The sequence below is a fragment of the Felis catus genome, chromosome C1, assembly GCF_018350175.1.
Source record: "Felis catus isolate Fca126 chromosome C1, F.catus_Fca126_mat1.0, whole genome shotgun sequence".
NCBI lineage: Eukaryota > Metazoa > Chordata > Mammalia > Carnivora > Felidae > Felis > Felis catus.
In genome coordinates, this window is record NC_058375.1 from 111,315,115 (window position 1) to 111,333,463 (window position 18,349).

At 40.4% G+C, this 18,349-nt stretch overlaps 2 protein-coding genes across 2 annotated transcripts in view; both read left to right on the forward strand.

The window, feature by feature from the left end:
• Positions 1 to 7,879, forward strand: part of IWS1 (interacts with SUPT6H, CTD assembly factor 1) — a 56,209-nt gene extending 48,330 nt beyond the window's left edge. The window contains exons 15-16 of the transcript XR_002161335.3: positions 18 to 149; positions 7,672 to 7,879. The gene's annotated coding sequence lies outside the window, so the exon portion shown is untranslated. The remainder of the gene's footprint in view (positions 1 to 17; positions 150 to 7,671) is intronic.
• Positions 7,880 to 16,101: 8,222 nt separating this feature from the next.
• On the forward strand, positions 16,102 to 16,380 carry LOC123379091 (60S ribosomal protein L32-like). The gene has a single exon (XM_045033633.1). It carries the CDS (start codon positions 16,102 to 16,104, stop codon positions 16,378 to 16,380), a length of 279 nt encoding a protein of 92 aa, XP_044889568.1.
• Positions 16,381 to 18,349: the final 1,969 nt, after the last annotated feature.

Here is an 18,349-nt window from a genome sequence, read left to right on the forward strand (position 1 = left end):
TTTTTTTTTTTTTCTAGTGGCTTCCACAACCCCACCTGGATTCACAGCCACAGTGAGCTCCCTTATCCATCAAATGTGACTGGAAGCTTGATATGGACCCATTTCAGCCCAGCCGTGCCTGCAGCTCACAGCACTTGCTAAGTGTCCAGGTGAATCTGGCCAGGTCTCCTGACCATCACCCCTGTGGGAGGCCTTCCTTCTCTTCAGAGTGGTAGCTAGCACAAAGCACCTTGGCCAAGTGCCCATGTGCACACAGGAGGACCCAGGGGAGAGGGCCAAGGTCAGACGGAGAGCCCCAGCCACTCACTATCTTTGTTCTCCCCTCCTTGGTCAGCAGTATCCCAGGTTCTGGTTGGGAAGGCAGAGGGGAAGAATGACTTTGCCTCAGACCGCCTCCCAGCTCAGGCAGTGTAGGGCCGTGCGTTATTGAGGTGGGACTCTTCATGGTGGTTTTCTTGTCATTCAGGAATTGTCATTCATCTGCTCATTCAGGAATTTGTTGAGATCACTTTCAGTGGAGGAACGGGAACAAGGATGGATGTGCCAAGAGAGGGTGCTTTGGGGTCATATGACCCCAAGTCCTATTCCCCTTCTGCCACCTGTGGGCTATGTGGTCTAGGGCAAAAGTCACTTTGGCTCACTAACTAAGCTTTGGTTTCCTCCTCCTGAGGTCATCGATGCCCACTGCACAGAGTGGTCATAGGGGCGCAAGTGCTCAGAAGGATGCCCAGCACACAGTAGGTAACTTAATAGGTAGGGCTACCTCATTGTGATTTTTCAGTTTCCTCTGTGTTTCAGTCTCACTGCTTAATTTAACATTGGATTTGGTGATATGTGGCTTCACATTTCCTTTACCTCAGCTAGCAGCTGAGGATTACGTGCTCAGGCTCTGGAGTTTGCCCAGACCTAGTCTCAAATCCTGGCTCCGCCAGCACACTCACTGTTTGACTTCACCTGAGTAACTCTACCGATTGGTCCCTGTGGGGATGATGGTGGCGCACCCCACCCCCTCGTAGAGAGGTTGTTAGAAGGAAGTAGGATCGTGCATGGGCATTGCTTGGTACATGGGAAATGCTCAAGTATCGGTGTTCATCTTGTGAATATTGCCACCCTGAGAAGGCACATTCTTATTCCAAAATTGGGCACTTGCCATTGTTCAAACTATTCAACAAATCTTGACATTAGCTTCTGAGTCTTTTGAATGCCCATAATGGTAAGAAACTTTCAAGAAAGAGCAGGTTTGGGGGAAGACTGAGAAGGTATTCAGAGGCAAATCTGCTGATTGACATGGCTGGTGAATTAAGATAATTATCTTTCCAGTCAAAAACATTGTGTTTCTTGTAACCCATGCAAATGCATGCACAAGAGGCCTTCCAGCAGTGTGGACAGAGGCCTCCAGAGGCGTGACTTGGTTCATTACCACTCACTCGTTACTGTTATTTTTTAATTGGAAAGTGAAACCTGCCCGTGCTTAAAAAAGAAACATCTCAAAGAATAAAAGTGAAAAAATCTCCCTACCACACAGAGGGAGTCTACAGTTTCCAACTCTCCTCAAGGAGAGTGGAATGTGGCTATATATGGTCCCTTTCAAAACAGCAAATGGGGGCCCAGCAGGCACACTGTTCTGCACCTTTTTCTTCCCTCTCATGAAGCTCTCCTGAGGGTATGGCTTTCAAGGACTTCCCTCTACAGAGAGGCACAGACTATTGAAGAAATGCCCAGGGAAGGCCTTTGGGACTCCCCAGATTCTTAAACACTGTGGTGGCCGGTAACTGGCCCTGCTCCTCGCTCTGACGTGCCTATTTGTCAGCTCTCTCACTTTAAATCATTTTCCATTCACTTCCTTAGCCAGCGCTAATAGTTGGACTTCTGGAGGGAGAGAGAGGGAGGAAGGGAAGGAGAGAGGGAGAAGATAAATTGAGGGAGAAAGAAAGGGAAGAGAGGAGAGGGAGAGGAAAGGTGGGGCAGGGAGGGTCTTTCACCCATGGCCATCTGGTTGTTATGAATTGAACTGTGTTCCGGGAATGCAAGCTGGTAGAGCCACTCTGGAAAACAGTATGATGTTCCTCAAAAAACTAAAAATAGAACTACCCTACGATCCAGCAATTGCACTACTAGGCATTTATCCATGGGATACAGGTGTGCTGTTTCGAAGGGACACATGCACCCCCATGTTTATAACAGCACTGTCAACAATAGTCAAAGTATGGAAAGAGCCCAAATGTCCATCGATGGATGAATGGATAAAGAAGACGTGGTATATACATACAATGGAGTATTACTTGGCAATCAAAAAGAATGAAATCTTGCCATTTGCAACTACGTGGATGGAACTGGAGGGCATTATGCTGAGTGAAATTAGTCAGAGAAAGACAAAAATCATATGACTTCACTCATATGAGGACTTTGATGAACATAAGGGAAGGGAAACAAAAATAATATAAAAACAGGGAGGAGGACAAAACAGAAGACACTCATAAATATGGAGAACAAACTGAGGGTTACGAGAGGGGTTGTGGGAGGGGGGTATGGGCTAAATGGGTAAGGGGCACTAAGGAATCTACTCCTGAAATCATTGTTGCACTATATGCTAACTAATTTGGATGTAAACTTTAAAAAAATAAAATATGAAATTAAAAAAAAATGAACTGTGTTCCCTCCAAATTCATACATTGAAGTTCTAACCCCCAGGACTCCACAATGTGACCTTTTTTGGAAATAAGGGTTATTGCTGGTGTAATTAGTTAAGATTAGGTCATACTAAAGTAGGGTGGGTCCTTATTTTAGTGGGACTGGTGTTCTCACAAAAAGGGGAAATTGGGAAACAGATGCACACACAGGGAGAACACCCTGTGAAGATGAAGACAAAAATGAGGGTGACACCAACGCTTGCCAGAAAAGCTTCAGGAAGTAGGAGAGAAGCACGAACAGAACCAGCCCTGCTGACCCCTTGATCTTGGATTTCCAGCCTCCAGAACGGTGAGACGATAAATGTCTGTTGTTTAAGCCGCCCAGCTCATGTACTTTGTTAGGGCAGCCTTCGCTGACTAACAAATACCTTGGGGAGAGACAGGCTGCCAGCCCTGAAACCTCCCATGTTTCAGGAGAACCAACATGTTCCTCGCCTTCAGTATTTGCTGGCCCCCATCTATGCAGTCGTCCATAGCTTTCCATTTTCCACTGGAGACCTGAGCCATAATAACAAGCACTATAAACTGAAGGCAAGACTTAAAACTAGAAGCTTTGGCCACCCCAAAATTTGCCTCCTGAAGTCTCTAGACCAAATGAACAGGTCCATGCTTACCCATGGGCTTTTAGTGCCAGCAGCTCCCAGACTCAACCTACAGGTGTTTGCCCCTAGAGAGGCAACATGGGTGGCATACTGGGTACTCACCAGAACGGAAGCCCACGCTGGAGCAGAGCCAGATACTTATGGGGGGAGATTCTTGTTATGTTCTGGACAGTGGAAAAAAGCTTCCTGTAAAGTTAAAGCTGCAACTTTATTAAGATGGAAATGCTACTACGGGATCAAACTTAACCTGGCCCTATGGGGTGTCGTGACTCCATGAGGACATGGCCACATACCCTGCCACTAGATTAACATGCCAAAGTCCCCAGCGATGTCTCATCCCTTGCTCAATGGGGCTAAGAGGTAGGGCAGCCCCACTCACAAAACGAGAAAGTCAATGATCTCTTTACCAATGGAGTGAGCACAGGGCATAAAAAGGCCAAACAGTGGGCAATCTCAGCCTATGGCCCATATTCAGACACTCCAAATTCTGTATGGGGGAGAGACCAAAGCATCCAATGGGCTGAGCCGAGTGCAATACTTCTAGCCATAGCATATGCCCTTGACAAACATTTTCCTAAGATTTCTATTTTTACCAACTCCTGGTTGGGAGCTAAAAGGCTATTTGATCAGGACTTCAGCAAAATGTGGGATGAGGACCTGACATGAACCAGCTCTGTGACTGTCCTGAGCCTGTGCCCACTTACCATCTAGCATTTAGCTACCACCATCTGGAGAGAAAGGCACTGTCATCTGCCACTCAAGTACTTTGCTCCACGAAAGACACTGAGGACAAGTCTGGATCTGTAACTGACACCCATCAGATGGAACTCTTACTGCCAGAGTGGGCAACACCATTTGGACAATACCCAGAAGACTGTCAGATTCTTCTACTGCTGGGTGCAGATGACCCCTGACTTTAACCCCTACTGTATTGCTGTGTACTTCCCTTACCTAAGTTCCTGGCAAGGACAGGTATATATCAACACATAGTCCTAGATGACTTATTGGCTGCTGAGGGGAGTGAGGTCTGCATATTTAGCACATCTTGCTACGTGTTTTAAAGATAGCCAGAGGCATGCATCAAAGAGGCCATAATAACACTCTATGGACTAAACAAATGGAACAAGTCAAAATCTCCTTTTCTGACCTTATTCTCCTTACAGACTAGCTGCAAACAGGCTTTGAAATTCTAGTTTTTACTCTCACAGGATTCTGGGGCTTTAAAATCTTTATTATGGGCTCCAAACTCAGGCATTATGAATTAACATACAACTAAAATTATAAAGCAACATGGGTCTGAGGGATGGATTGTTATATGATGAGCCAAAGATAACCTCTTGTGTATTGGCCTTACATTTTTAGCTTATTCATAGTGGCCTAGGACCTGTTAGCTCAAAAGCCTGCTGATGGAAAACTCAAATTTTACACATACAGTAGTTTTAAAAATAGCTCAGACAAGCAGATTTTTTAGCCATTTGCAGTCTGTCTGCTTTGCATACCCCAGGAAAGTACACCTAACATCTGCTAGCCATAGATAAAATAAACCCAGTAGCTATAAAAGACTCCACACTGGTGCTGCCCTTCAGAGCTTCATGTCCCAGAGGCTCTCAGTGTTGTGACTGAGTGACATCTTCTAGACACACAAGCTTGCTCCCTGCTCTCCCTCCCCTTCTGGGTGGACAGTTTCATGCTCTGAGGGATTTCCTTCATCATGCCAACCTGGCCAGATGTCATCCAAATAAAGCTCATTGTGTGCTACTGCCACCTAGTGGTCATATCGTTTTCTGTGATCAACCCCCAAATGCCTAGGCATTTATACATTTATCAACCAGTTTTGGGTTTTATTATTTTTCTCTATTGTTTTTCTGTTTTCTATTTAGTTTCTGCTCTAATATTTATTATTTCCTTTATTCTTCTTAATTTGTATTTCATTTTCCCTTCTTTATCTAGTTTTCTCAGGTGAAAGAGCAATCGTAGATTTGAGATCTTTCTTCTTTTCCATCTATTTATTGGATGGAAACTTCTGTGGTATTTAGTGTTATAAATTTCCCTCTAAACACTGCTTCTGATGCATTCCACAAATTTGGTATATTTTGTTTCCATTTTCATTCAAGTCTAAATACTTTCTCTTTTCCCTTTGAATTCATTTTTTTTTTTAACTCACATATTATTTAGAACTGTGTTATTTAGTTTTCAATATTTGGGAATTTTATACATTTCTGTCGTTGACTTATAATGCCATTGTAGTCAGAGAACACACTTTGTATGAGATGAATAACTTTACAATTTTTAGCTGCTTTGTGGCCATGGAATAGGGTCTATTATGGTGTTTTTTTCTTTTTTTAATGTTTATTTATTTTGATGGAGAGAAAGAGAGAGTACATGAAAGCAGGGGAAGGAGCAGAGAGAGACAGAGAGAGAGAGGAGAGGGAGAGAATCCAAGCAGGCTCTATGCTGACAGCTGACAATGTGGAGCTTGATCTTAACCAACTGTGAGGTCATGACCTGAGCCAAAATCAAGAGTCAGACACTTAACCAACTGGGCCACCCAGGCACCCCTATTATGGTAAGTATTTTGTGTGCACTTGAATACAATGTGTATTTTGCTGAATTTAGAAGAGTATTCCACAAATCAATTAGGTCAATTCGTAGTATTGTAGTATTCTAGTTTTGTATATCTGCTGATTTTTATTCTACTTGTTCTGTCAAATATTGAGAAAGGGTATTGAAATCTGACTGTAATTATGGATGTGTTTATTACTCCTTTCATTTCTATAAATGTTTGTTTCATGTATTTTGAAGCTCTATTATTAGGTGAATTTATGTTCAGGATTATTATGTCCTCTTGAGAAATTGGCTTTTCTCTTTATCATTATGAAGTGGTTCTTTTTATTCCTGGTTATATTCTTTGCTTTGAAAACTACTTGTTCTGGGGGCGCCGGGGTGGCTCAGTCGGTTAAGCGGCCGACTTCAGCTCTGGTCATGATCTCGCAGTCTGTGAGTTCGAGCCCGCGTTGGGCTCTGTGCTGACAGCTCGGAGCCTGGAGCCTGTTTCAGATTCTGTGTCTCCCTCTCTCTGACCCTCCCCCATTCATGCTCTGTCTCTCTCTGTCTCAAAAATAAATAAAACATTTAAAAAAAAAACAAAAAAACTACTTGTTCTGTTATTAATATAGCCACCTGGAGTGTCTGGTGGCTAACTTGAGAATGAATGAATGAATGAATGAATGAATGAATGAATAAACAAACAAATAAATAAATAAAGTAGGCTTCTTGTAGGCAATTTGAGCCTTGTTTTTTATCCAATCTGACAATCTCTGTCTTTTTAATTTGAATATTTAGACCTTCATGTTTAATGTGATGCTTGATATGACTAGATTTAAATCTATATTGCTATTTATTATGTAACTGTTTATCTCATCTGTTATTTTTCCTCTTTGAGGGGAGCTTGTTGTAGATTAATTGAATATATTTTTGTAATTCCATTTTTTAAAATGTTTATTCATTTTTGAGAGAGAGCATGAGCAGGGGAGGGGCAGAGAGAGCAGGGGACAGAGGATCCGAAGCAGACTCTGGGCTGACAGCAGCGAGCCTGATGTGGGGTTCAAGCTCACAAACTTTAAGATCCTGACCTGAGACCAAGTGAGACACTCAACCAAGCCACCCAGGTGCCCCTTGTAATTCCATTTTATCCCCTTTGTTGATTTATCAGCCATAACCTTTTTAAGGCACTTCTTTACGCTTTAAAGTATATATCCTTAATTTGTGACAGTCTGCTGATGCATGGCACTCTAACCATATACTTCTATTTCTCTTCCCTCGGCCTTTGTGCTATTGTTGTCATATATTTTATTTTTACGTGTTCTTAAGTCCATATATCAGTTTAGTAAGATTGCCATAACAAAGTACTACAAACTGACTGGCTTAAACCACAGAAATTTATCATTTCACAGTTCTGGAGGCTAGAAGTCAAGATGAAAGTGTGGACAGGGCCATACTCCTTCTGAAGGCGCTAGGGAAGGATCTGGTCCAGGCCTCTCTCCCAGCTTTCAGTAGTACCTTCACTCTGGCGTGTCTTCTCCCTGTATGTGTGCCTTTGCCTAAATTTCCCCTTTTTATAGGGATGCCAGTTATATTGGATTAAAGACCCACCCTAGGGATTAGGGACCCACTCCATCCAGTAAGACCTCATCCTAACTTAACTAATTGCATCTGCAATGATCTTATTTCCAGATAAGGTTAGATTTGGAGGTATTAGGGGTTAGCACTTCAAGATATGAGTTTGAGGAATATAATTCTCAACCCATAACAGCACACAATATATTATTATTATACTGCCTTAAATAACTCATTATCTTTTTTAAAATATTTATTTTTAGAGGGGGGCCGGCAGAGAGAGAGGGAGAAGATCCCAAGCAAGCTCTGTGCTCTCAGCACAGAGCCCGACGTGGGGCCCAGTCCCAGGAACCATGAGATCATGATCTAAGCTGCAATCAAGAGTTGGACACTTAACCAAATGAGGCACCAGGCACCTCTCATTATCTTCTAAAGAAACTTAAAAATAAGAAATAAAATCTTTTATACTCACAAGTGTCAACACTTCATTTCTTTAATTGACAAATACTCTGTTAAATGGGTATATCACGTTTTATTTATTCAAGAGTGTATAGATATTTTGGTTGTTTCCACTGTTTGGCTATTATGAATAATATTGTTATGAACATTTGTATACAGGTTTTTGTGTGGACTTGTACTTTTATGTCTCTTGGATAGATAACATAGGAGTAGAATTGCTAGATCATATAATTTATTGAGGAACTACCAGATTGTTTTCTACAGTGGCTGTACAATTTCACATTCCCACCAACAATGTATGAGGACTTCAAATTTTCCATATCCTTGCCACCAGTTGTTATTATCTGTCTTTTTAATGCTTTTGATTTGCATTTTCCTGATAGCTAATAATATTGAAAATCTTTTCAATATTTGAGACTCATTGACCATTTGTATATCTTCTTTGGAGAAATGTCTATTCAGATCATTTGCACATTTTTAATTGGGTTGTTTGTCTTTCTATGGAGTTATAATAGTTCTTTATACACTCTAGATATCAGTTGCTTATCAGATATGTGATTTACAAAAATGTTCTATGTATTGTCTTTTAATTTTAAAGCATACAAGTTTTTAATTTTGATGGAATCCAGTTTATTTTTTTCTTTTGTTTCTTGTGCTTTTGGTGTCATTTTGCTTTCTGTATAGCACAATACTGAGTTTTACTTTGTGATCTGAAATTTTTCTTTTAATTAATTAAATTCACTTATCTTTATTGTTTTGACAGATATTTCCTGTTATTAATGGAGTTCTTTTGATACTACTAAAAGTTGTGTTATTGTTCTATTTGCTTCCCTTATATTAAAGCTTTATATAATACCCTAGTCTCCCTTGAAAGTTCCGTTATATTTTGGATCCTACATTTTTCTTGTTCTTGGGTTATTGTGCCAGAGTATAGAAACTTCTTTAAGAAAAGGTCATGGAAAGAAAACTTTGAGACCTGCACATCTTTAATTTGCCAAGAGAGAGGGGGACAGAGTGGATCTGAAGCGGGCCCTGCGCTGACAGCAAAGAGCCCAATGCGGGGCTCGAACACAGGAACCATGAAATCATGATGTGAGCCAAAGGCAGGCACTTAACCAACTGAGCCACCAAGGTGCCCCAGTTTGCCTTCAAATTTGGTTCATTATTTGGCAAGTTTTAGAATTCAAGATACAAAATTATTTTCCCTCAAATTTTTGAAGACCATATCAATCTTTTCTAGTATCCAGTGCTGCTGAAAAGAAATTTGCTTATTTCTTTTTTTAAAGGTGACCTTTAAAAAAAAAAAACTCTCTAGAAGTTTTCTAGATTATTTGTCTTTGATCTCAAAGTTCACAAGGGTGTGTATAGATGTGGGTCCTTTTCTGTTCATTTGCTTGTCACTTGAAAGACTCTTTCAATTTGAAGACTATCTCCTCATTTCTGGAACATTTTCTTCTATTATTTCTTCAGTGACTTACACTCTTTAATTTTTTTTTTTTTTTGTTCTCTCTGGTATGCCTGTTAGTCAGATGCTGGACATTATGTTTATGCATTTTATCTCCTTATGAATGTTGAGATTTCCTCAACTTTATTTTTCAACTCTTTACTCTTGGTAATTATTTTTTATTTCTAATATCTTTTTCTTGTTCTCTATTTTATTTTTTGTAAGTAAACTATTTTCAAAAACCATTTTAGATTTACAGAAAAACTGAGAAGATAGTACAGACAGTTCCTGCATACTCCACACTCAGTTTATTGACGTCTTACATTAGTGTGGCACATTTGTTACATTTAATGAACCAATTTTGATACATTATCCTTAACTACTAAAGTCCATACTTTATTCAGATTTCCTTAGTTTGTATCCAATGTCCTTTCCTGCTCCAGGATCCCATCCAGGATACCACATGGCTTTTAGTCATCATGTGTCCTTAGGCTCCTCTTGACTGATACCGTTTCTCAAGCTTTCCTGGTTTTTGATGACCTTGACAGTTTTGAGGAATGCTGGTCAGGTGTTTTGTAAACTGCTCCTGTATTGGAATTTGGTGTTTTCTTCGTGGTTAGACTGTTGTTACTGGTTTGCGGGAGGAAGGCCATGGAACAAAAGTACATTTTCATCCCATCATATTAAGGCAATATATTATCATTTTGGTCACCTGGCTGCTATAGTGTTTGTCAGATTTCTCCATTGTGAAGTTATTCTCCCCCCCCCCCCCCCCGTTCTAAAAGTACACTTACTTTTGGGCAGGAAAAGACCATCTCCAGCCTGTCCTTAAGGAGTAGGGAATTATACTCCATTTTCTGAGGGCAGAGTATGTACAGAAATTATTTGTGATTTTTCTGCACAGGAGATTTGTATCCCCTATTTTTAAATTTATCTAACCATTTATTAATGTCAGTGTAGACTCCAGAGTATTTATTTTATATTTTGGGTTGTAATCCAGTACTTCTTTATTTATTTTGTTGTTCATATTGATCCAGTTTGGGCCATTGGGAGCTCTTTTAGTTGGCTCCTGTGTCCCTTTGACATAGCCCCATCAGTATATGGTGTGGTGTGGTGTGGTGTGGTGTGGGTCTGTGTGTGTGTGTTATTTGTTGAACAATTCCTTCCTTTCTGGAACTATAAGATGTTCCAGGCTCTTCTTGTGTATTTTCTTCCCCAATCGTAGACTCATTCATTTCTCCAAGGATCCCTGGTGCTTATTATTGGAGGATGGTATGAGAAACCAAGACCTGGGCACTAGGTATGCTTGTTGCTACTGGGGTGTTGTTGCGTCTGGGTCTTCTCTGCTGTCAGAGCAAGGATTATGTGTGTGTGTGTCTACTGGCCTGTGTATATAAACACATCTCTAAATATTTCTGTATGTAACCATCTGTATCTGTGTTAAGTTCATACATGAGTTCATACTGGTGTTTTTGACTCTATTACCATATGGATTATTCTAGCCTCTCCCCTTCCTTATCTGTAAACTCACACTGCACCAGTGAGAAACCTGGCTTCTACCCTTTGCCATCCATTTACTATTCAATTCTAGACACACAGAACCATATCAGAATTGCTAACTCATTTACCTATATGAAACAACTTTATCAACAAGAGTATGGTACTTATATGCAGTCCTTTTTGCCCTTAGTCTTACAGACTCCACTCATTTCCAAAGACGTAGATCAGCACCTTTACCCCACCCCCACTTCAGTGAGGTTGTTTCATACATTAGTAATACATAAGATTTTTTTTTTGTCACACTCTACATTCCATCATAGGATTTTCCCCACCACTCTTTGTACTGTAAAACCCTATGGGGTTTTGACAAATGAACAATATCATGTATCCATCATTTCAGTATTATATAGACTAGTTTCATAGCCCTAAAAAATCCCTTGTGTTTCATCCATTTAACCTCCTTAGTTGGACTCATTCAGTAAGTAGCATTTCAGACTGATTTCAATTAGCACTATGCACTTAAGATTCATCCATATCTTCTGGGGGCTTGATAGCTCATTTTTAAAACACCAGATAATATTCCATTTATGGACATAGCATAATTTGTTTATTTGTTTACCCATTAAAGGATGTCTTAGTTGTTTCTACTTTTTGGCAGTTATAAATAAAGGTGCTATAAACATTTTTGTCTAGGTTTTGTTTGGACATAACAAATCAGTTGGGTAAATATCTAGGAGCACAGTTGCTAGATCGTGTGATAAGGCTATGGTTAGCTTTGTAAAAAACTGCCAATCTACCTTCCACAGCTGCTGCACTATTTTGCATTCCATCCAGCAGTGAATGAAATTTCCTGTTCCTCCACATCCTTGACAGCATTTGGTATGGTCAGTGCTTTGGATTCTAGCTATTCTAATAGGACTGTAATGGCATCTCGTTTTATTATTTTTTTAATTTTTAAAAAGTTTTTTTACTTAGTTTGAGAGAGACAGAGAGCACATGTGAAGGAGGGGCAGGGAGAGAAGGAGAGAGAAAATCCCAAACAGGCTCCGCACTGTCAGCACAGAGCCTGACATGGGGCTCGATCCCACACACCATGAGATCATGACCTGACCTGAACTGAAGTCAAGAGCCAGGCACTTAACTGACTGAGCCACCCAGGCGCCCCTTCACTGTTGTTTGAATTTGAAATTCCCCAATGGCATATGATGTTAGTCCCTTCATATGCTTATCTGCCACCTGTATGTCTTCTTTGGTGAGGTGTCTATTTAGATCTTTTGTCTATTTTTGGGTCTTTATGTCATTTTTTATTACATTTTGTTCTTGTTTGAGGATGTAATTTTTCAAAGAATTTCTTTGACCAAATTAACTTTTTCTTTTTAAGTTCTCTTCATTTCCTGAATTTCTCTTTCCTCTGGGGTCTGATTTTCTCTTTATTTGGGTTTTTTTACTTTCATATCAAGGGTTTTCTTCAAATACTCAGTGAGTCTTAGTTCACGTTTTTTCCTTTAAATATTCTTATTGTGGAAAATAAATAACGCATGTACAAAAAAAAAAGTATGAAGCACAAATGTTCAGCTAAATGAATTTTTGTCCAGATCGAGAAATAGAGCATTGCCAGGACCCTAGAAGACTTCTGTATGCCTCTTGCCCATCAGAATACTCTAGCTCTCTTCCTTTCCACCAGCTTATCGCTATCCCAACTCACCATAAAAAAAATACTTTTAACACTATGCAAATATGCATGTATAAATAGTGTAGTTCAGTATTCAGTCATCTTTTAAAGTTTAAGAATGAGGTAATTTTTTTTTCAACGTTTATTTATTTTTAGGACAGAGAGAGACAGCGCATGAACAGGGGAGGGGCAGAAAGAGAGAGGGAGACACAGAATGGGAAACAGGCTCCAGGCTCTGAGCCATCAGCCCAGAGCCTGACGTGGGGCTCGAACTCACGGACCGCGAGATCGTGACCTGGCTGAAGTCGGACGCTTAACCGACTGCGCCACCCAGGCGCCCCGAGGTAATTTTTTTTTTAAATACAGTGAGAACCTGAGTGGCTCAGTCGGTTGAGCATTTGGACTCTTGATTTTGGCTCAGGTCCTGATCTCATGGTTCGTAGATTCAAGCCCTGTGTCAGGCTCAAGGCTGACAGTGTGGAGCCTGCTTGGGATTTTCTCTCTCTTTCTCTCTCTCAAAATAAATAAACTTTAAAAAAAAAGAAATAAAAAAATTAAATCCAGGGAAAGCTATATGCATTGGCAAAGTCCATTGATTGGTCATGAGGCAAAAGCCAGCCTTTACATTGGGAATACCAGGATGAGGATTACTTAACTCTGAGATGCCAACATCTCTACTAACTGCCCTAATCCTCCCCAGATAGTTTATTTGGTTCCTTTTTGACTATCATGGTGGTATTGTGCTGCCTTTTCCTCTAGGGGGCACCAGTCATCTTCTCCAGAATCCTCCCTTAGGTCCTCTCCCTTGGAGTTCCAGCTCCTGCCTATCTGGCCAGTGGCATTCTGAAGAAACAGTGTACCCATGAAAAGCAGCAGCAGAGCCCAACAAGTGTCTTGCCTCATGGTTTGGAGCACCTAGGACAACCACCTACTTTGGAGTCCCGGGAGAGGCAGGAATATAAACTTCCTTGCATTTTGTCATCTTAAGTAATGCTCTAGCCAGCTCAGCCTACTGGTTGGCCATCGCAGACAGGAGCAGCAGATGCACGCTAGCTCTTTACAAAGGTGTATCCCCGCCATGTACAAAGGAGACCAGCCTCACCCTGACACCTTGATCTCATCCACTTTTACCTGTCTCTCTCCCATCTCAGGAGTTCCCTAAATCACTAGCCTGCTATGGGGAGCCCCTCTTGCTACAGCCTGTTGTGGAGTCAGAATTAGCCCACCCTTTCTCCAGAGGCTGTGTTCCAACTTTTTTTTAATTATTCAGGCCCAAAAGTCTTATATTGTCCAGTGCTTGCCTAGGGGAAGACCAGCTGGGTGGCCTGACCTCCCTCTTGGGGCCGCTCAGGGCCTCTGGCCCCAAAAGTCTGTTCCAATACCACAAGATCACTCAAATATCGGTGGTACCATTTGTCCAAGATGATGAGGCACTGGGAGAGAGTACAAAAAATATAGAGTACAATATGACACAGCAATGCCACACCAAATTGATGTGGAGCTGTTCCAAATTTTGACTCCCAACCATCTAATGCTGTCCATGATCTTTTTGCCAATTGATTGTCCTACTGACTGGGTAGACCCCATATCAATTTTTTGATTTCCAAAATTCTCTCCCCTCATTTTTTTAAGTTTATTTGTTTATTTTGAGAATGAAAGAAACAGAGCACATGAGCAAAGGAGGGGCAGAGAGAGAGAGAGAGAGGGAGAGAATTCCAAGCAGGCTTCTCACCGGCAATGCAGAGCCTGATGCAGGACTTGATCCCATGAATCGTGAGATCAGACCTGAGCCAAAACCAAGAGCTGGACACTCAACTGATTGAGCCACCCAGGCCCCCCTACCCCTTTTAAATCACCACTTGTAGTGAGTTCAAGAGACTTGGACGTTAAAGAAGAAAAAAGAAATGACCATGAAGTAGCAATAGCACACAATGAGCTTTATTTGGACAACTGACAGGGTGGTGTATGGGGAATTCCCTCACCACATGAGGCCATCCAGAGTCTTCTGTACATGGAGCACCTCCCAGAAAGGGGGAGGTCAAGAAAATTCCTGAGGAAGAAGAGGATGGAAGAGAGGATTTAGGTGTCTAGAGGGTGTTGCTCAGCAGCACAATGGAGGGTATCTGGATCAGAGACTTTCAGGAGTATTTTATCTGTGGCTAGCAGATGCTGGGTGCTGTATCCTGGGGTATGCAAAGCAGACAGGCTCTAAAGAGGTAAAAATCTGTTCATTTGGTCTATATTTAAAACAACTGGATGTGTAGGGGCACCTGTGTGGCTCAGTTGGTTAAGCATCTGAGTTCCACTCAGGTCATGATCTCAAGGTCCATGAGTTTGAGCCCCACATAGGGCTCTGTGCTGACAGCTCAGAGCCTGGAGCCTGCTTCAGATTCTGTGTCTCCCTCTCTCTCTCTGCCTCTCCCCCACTTGCCTTCTGTTTCTCTCTCAACAATAAATAAAAACAAACAAAAAACACAACCGAATGTATAAAATTTGAGTTTGGCACCAGGAGAATTTTGAGCTAACAGGTCCCAGCCTGCTATAGTAAAGAATATAGGGTTAATCTATAGAAGTTATCTTTGGCTCATTTATGTAGAACAGCCTGATCAGGAAACAGAAAAGACACAGATCAACAATGTCAGAAATGACAGAGGGAACAGCACTATTTTATATATATTAAAAGAATAGAAAGGGAATATTATGAACAACTTTATACCAATAAATTCAACAACTTAGACAAATTCCTTATAAAATAAAAACCACCAAAACGAACTCAAGAAGAAATAGACAACCTGAATAGCCCTATAGCTGTTTTTTAAATTGAATTTATAGCTAAAAACCTTCCCACAGAGAAAACTCAAGGCTCAAAATCTAGTAAACATTTAAGGAAAGAAATAATGCTAATTCTACACATACTTTATCAGAAAATTGAAGGGGAAGGAACACTTGCAAACTTATTATGTGACATAGCATTATGCTGTTACTAAAACCAGAAAGAAAGACACGAAAAGAAGACAAAATTGAAAATCACCTCTCATGAACTATCAAAGTTTTAATAAATTGAATCTAACAATGTAGGAAGATAGTACATTATGTAATTTATCCCAGGAATGCAAGGATGGTTGGTGTTTCAAAATCGATGTAAATCACCATATTAAAATAGACTAAAATAGAACAACCATGATATTCTCATGTATGCAGAAAAAAAATTTGACAAAATCCACCATCCATTCCCAATAACCTCTCATCAAATTAGGAAAAAGAAGGGAAAAATTTTAACCTGATAAAGAACATCTATTAAAAAACCTATAGCTGACACCCTACTTAACGGTGAAAGACTGAATACTTTTCACTAAGATTAACAACAAGGCAAGGATGTTTGCTCTTACCATTTCTATTCAACATTGTGCTGGAGATCCTAGTCAGTGTAGTAAGTTAAGATTTTTAGTCACTTATATGGTATGGAAAAGAAAGATAAATGGTCTTCATTCAAAACCAATGTGATTATTTATGTAGAACGTTTCATGGAATCTACAGAAAAACTTTTAGAACTAATGAGTAAGTTTGGCACTTCCTTGGTGTCATCTGTGCAAGTGGCAGCCAACTACTACCAGGATTATGGCCACCCTCAGACCTCTGATGAAGCAGAAGATAGTTAAAAAGAGTTATGGGAGCAACAAGAAAGGAAAACGCATGCTACCCAGTGGCTTCCAGAAGTTTCTAGTCCACAACGTCAAGGAGTTTGAAGTGCTGCTGATGTGCAGCAAATCTTACTGTGCAGGGATTTCTCACAATGTCTCCTCTAAGAATCACAAAGCTACTGTAGAAAGAGCAGTGCAGCTGGCCATCAGAATCACCAATCCCAATGTCAGGCTATGCAGTGAAGAAAATGAATAGATAGCTAATGTGCATGTCATATTTGAGTTAATAAAACCATAGAACTAAAAAATTAAAAAAAACCCCACAACTAATGAGTAAATTTAGCATAGTTGCAGGACCCAATATCAAAATCAAAATTCAATCATATATCTTCATAGTAGGAACAAACACTTGGGAATTGAGGGCTGGCTGCGGGGGGGGGGGGGGGGGAGGCAGAGAGAGAGAGGAAGAGAGAGAGAATCCCTCATGAAGTGTGAGATCATGACCCCAGCCAAAATCAAGAGTCGCACATTTAACCGACTCAACCACCCAGGTGCCCCTGGAAATTGAGTTTTTAAATGCATTTTTAAAATAACATTGAAATTATTGAATGTTTATGAATAACTTTGACAAAAGATGTGTAAATCTTATACATTGAAAGCTACAATTGATAGGAGAAACTAAGACCTAAATAAATTGAGAGATCTATGTTCACGTTTTAGAAGACTCACTGTTTCTAAGGTATAAACTCTTCAAATTGATCTGTAAATTTATTGCAATACCAATAAAAATATCAGCAGACTTTTTTGCAAAATTTGACAAGTGGATTCTAAAATTTATATAGAAATGAAAAGGACCTAGACTAGCGAAAACAACTTTGCAAAGGAGTGTTGAATTTTGGATAACTTACATTAATTACACCGTTTAAGGACTTATTATAAAGCTCCAGAATCAAAGTCATGGTACAGACACAAAGAGAGACAAAGAGATCAAGGGGACAGTCTGTAGACTCACACACACATGACTTTTGCCAAAGATGCTTGAGACACTTCAGTGAGAAAGGATAATCTTTTCAAAAAATAAATTTTTACAAGAAATCTTTTCAACAACTGGATATGCAAAAAAATGAAGCCTCTAACCTTACCTCACACCATATGCAAAAAATAACTCAAAACAGATTAAAACTATTAAAACTTCTAGGAGAAAATCTTAGCAAACTTGAGTTTGGCAAAGATTTTTTAAAAAAATGTTTTTAATGTTTATATTTGAGAGAGAGAGAGTGTGTGTGTGTGAGCGAGAGAGGGACAGAGAGACAGAGAATCCAAAGCAGGCTCCAGGCTCTGAGCTGTCATGTCAGCACAGAGCCTGATACAGGACTTGAACTCACGAGTTGTGAGATCATGACCTGAGCTGAAGTTGGACCCTTAACAAACTGAGCCACCCAGGTGCCCCGCCAAAGGTTTTTTTTTAATGTTTATTTTATTTATTTTGAGAAAGAGAAAGAGAGAGCAAGTGGGGGGAGGGCAGAGAAAGAAAGAGGGAGAGAGAGAGTCCTAAGCAGGCTCCACACTGTCAGCACAGAGCCCGATGTGGGGCCCAGTCCCACAAACTGTGAGATCATGACCTCAGCTGAAATCAAGAGTTGGATACTTAACAAACTGAGCCACTCAGGTGCCCCAGCAAAGATTTTTAGACATGACATAAAAATCAGATTATAGAAGAAAAAAAATCAATAAATTTGACTTTGTCAGAATTAAAAACTTTTGCTCTTCAAAAACACTGTCATGTTTCAGTCTGGCATGTAAGGAGCTTGAAAGAGTCATCACTACCGACCTCACCACAAGGAAAAAAGATGAGCAACTGAAAACCAACAACTGTTCTTAGATGTATCAGAGTTTCAAGATCACAAGTGCTGCCCCCCAAAATTTGAGAGGCAACGAGGCAGATAAAGACAATCACACCTATAGGAGAAGAGACTCCATGGAAAAGAGTACCAGGGTGGGAAACCTAAACTAGGCTAGAAGCTTGGTGTGGACAAGTTTGAGAGTTAAAAACTCCAAGAAGAACAGTCTTTCAAGGTCCCCTATACTTATATGAGTTTTATCCCCAGAAGAGCTACCAAGTTCTCACAATTAGAGTCAGAGAAAAATCCCTTCATGCTTCTGGCACGGGGAGAGGGAAAACAGCCATTCTGAAATACACTCAGAGCATTCTTTTCATCTTAAGG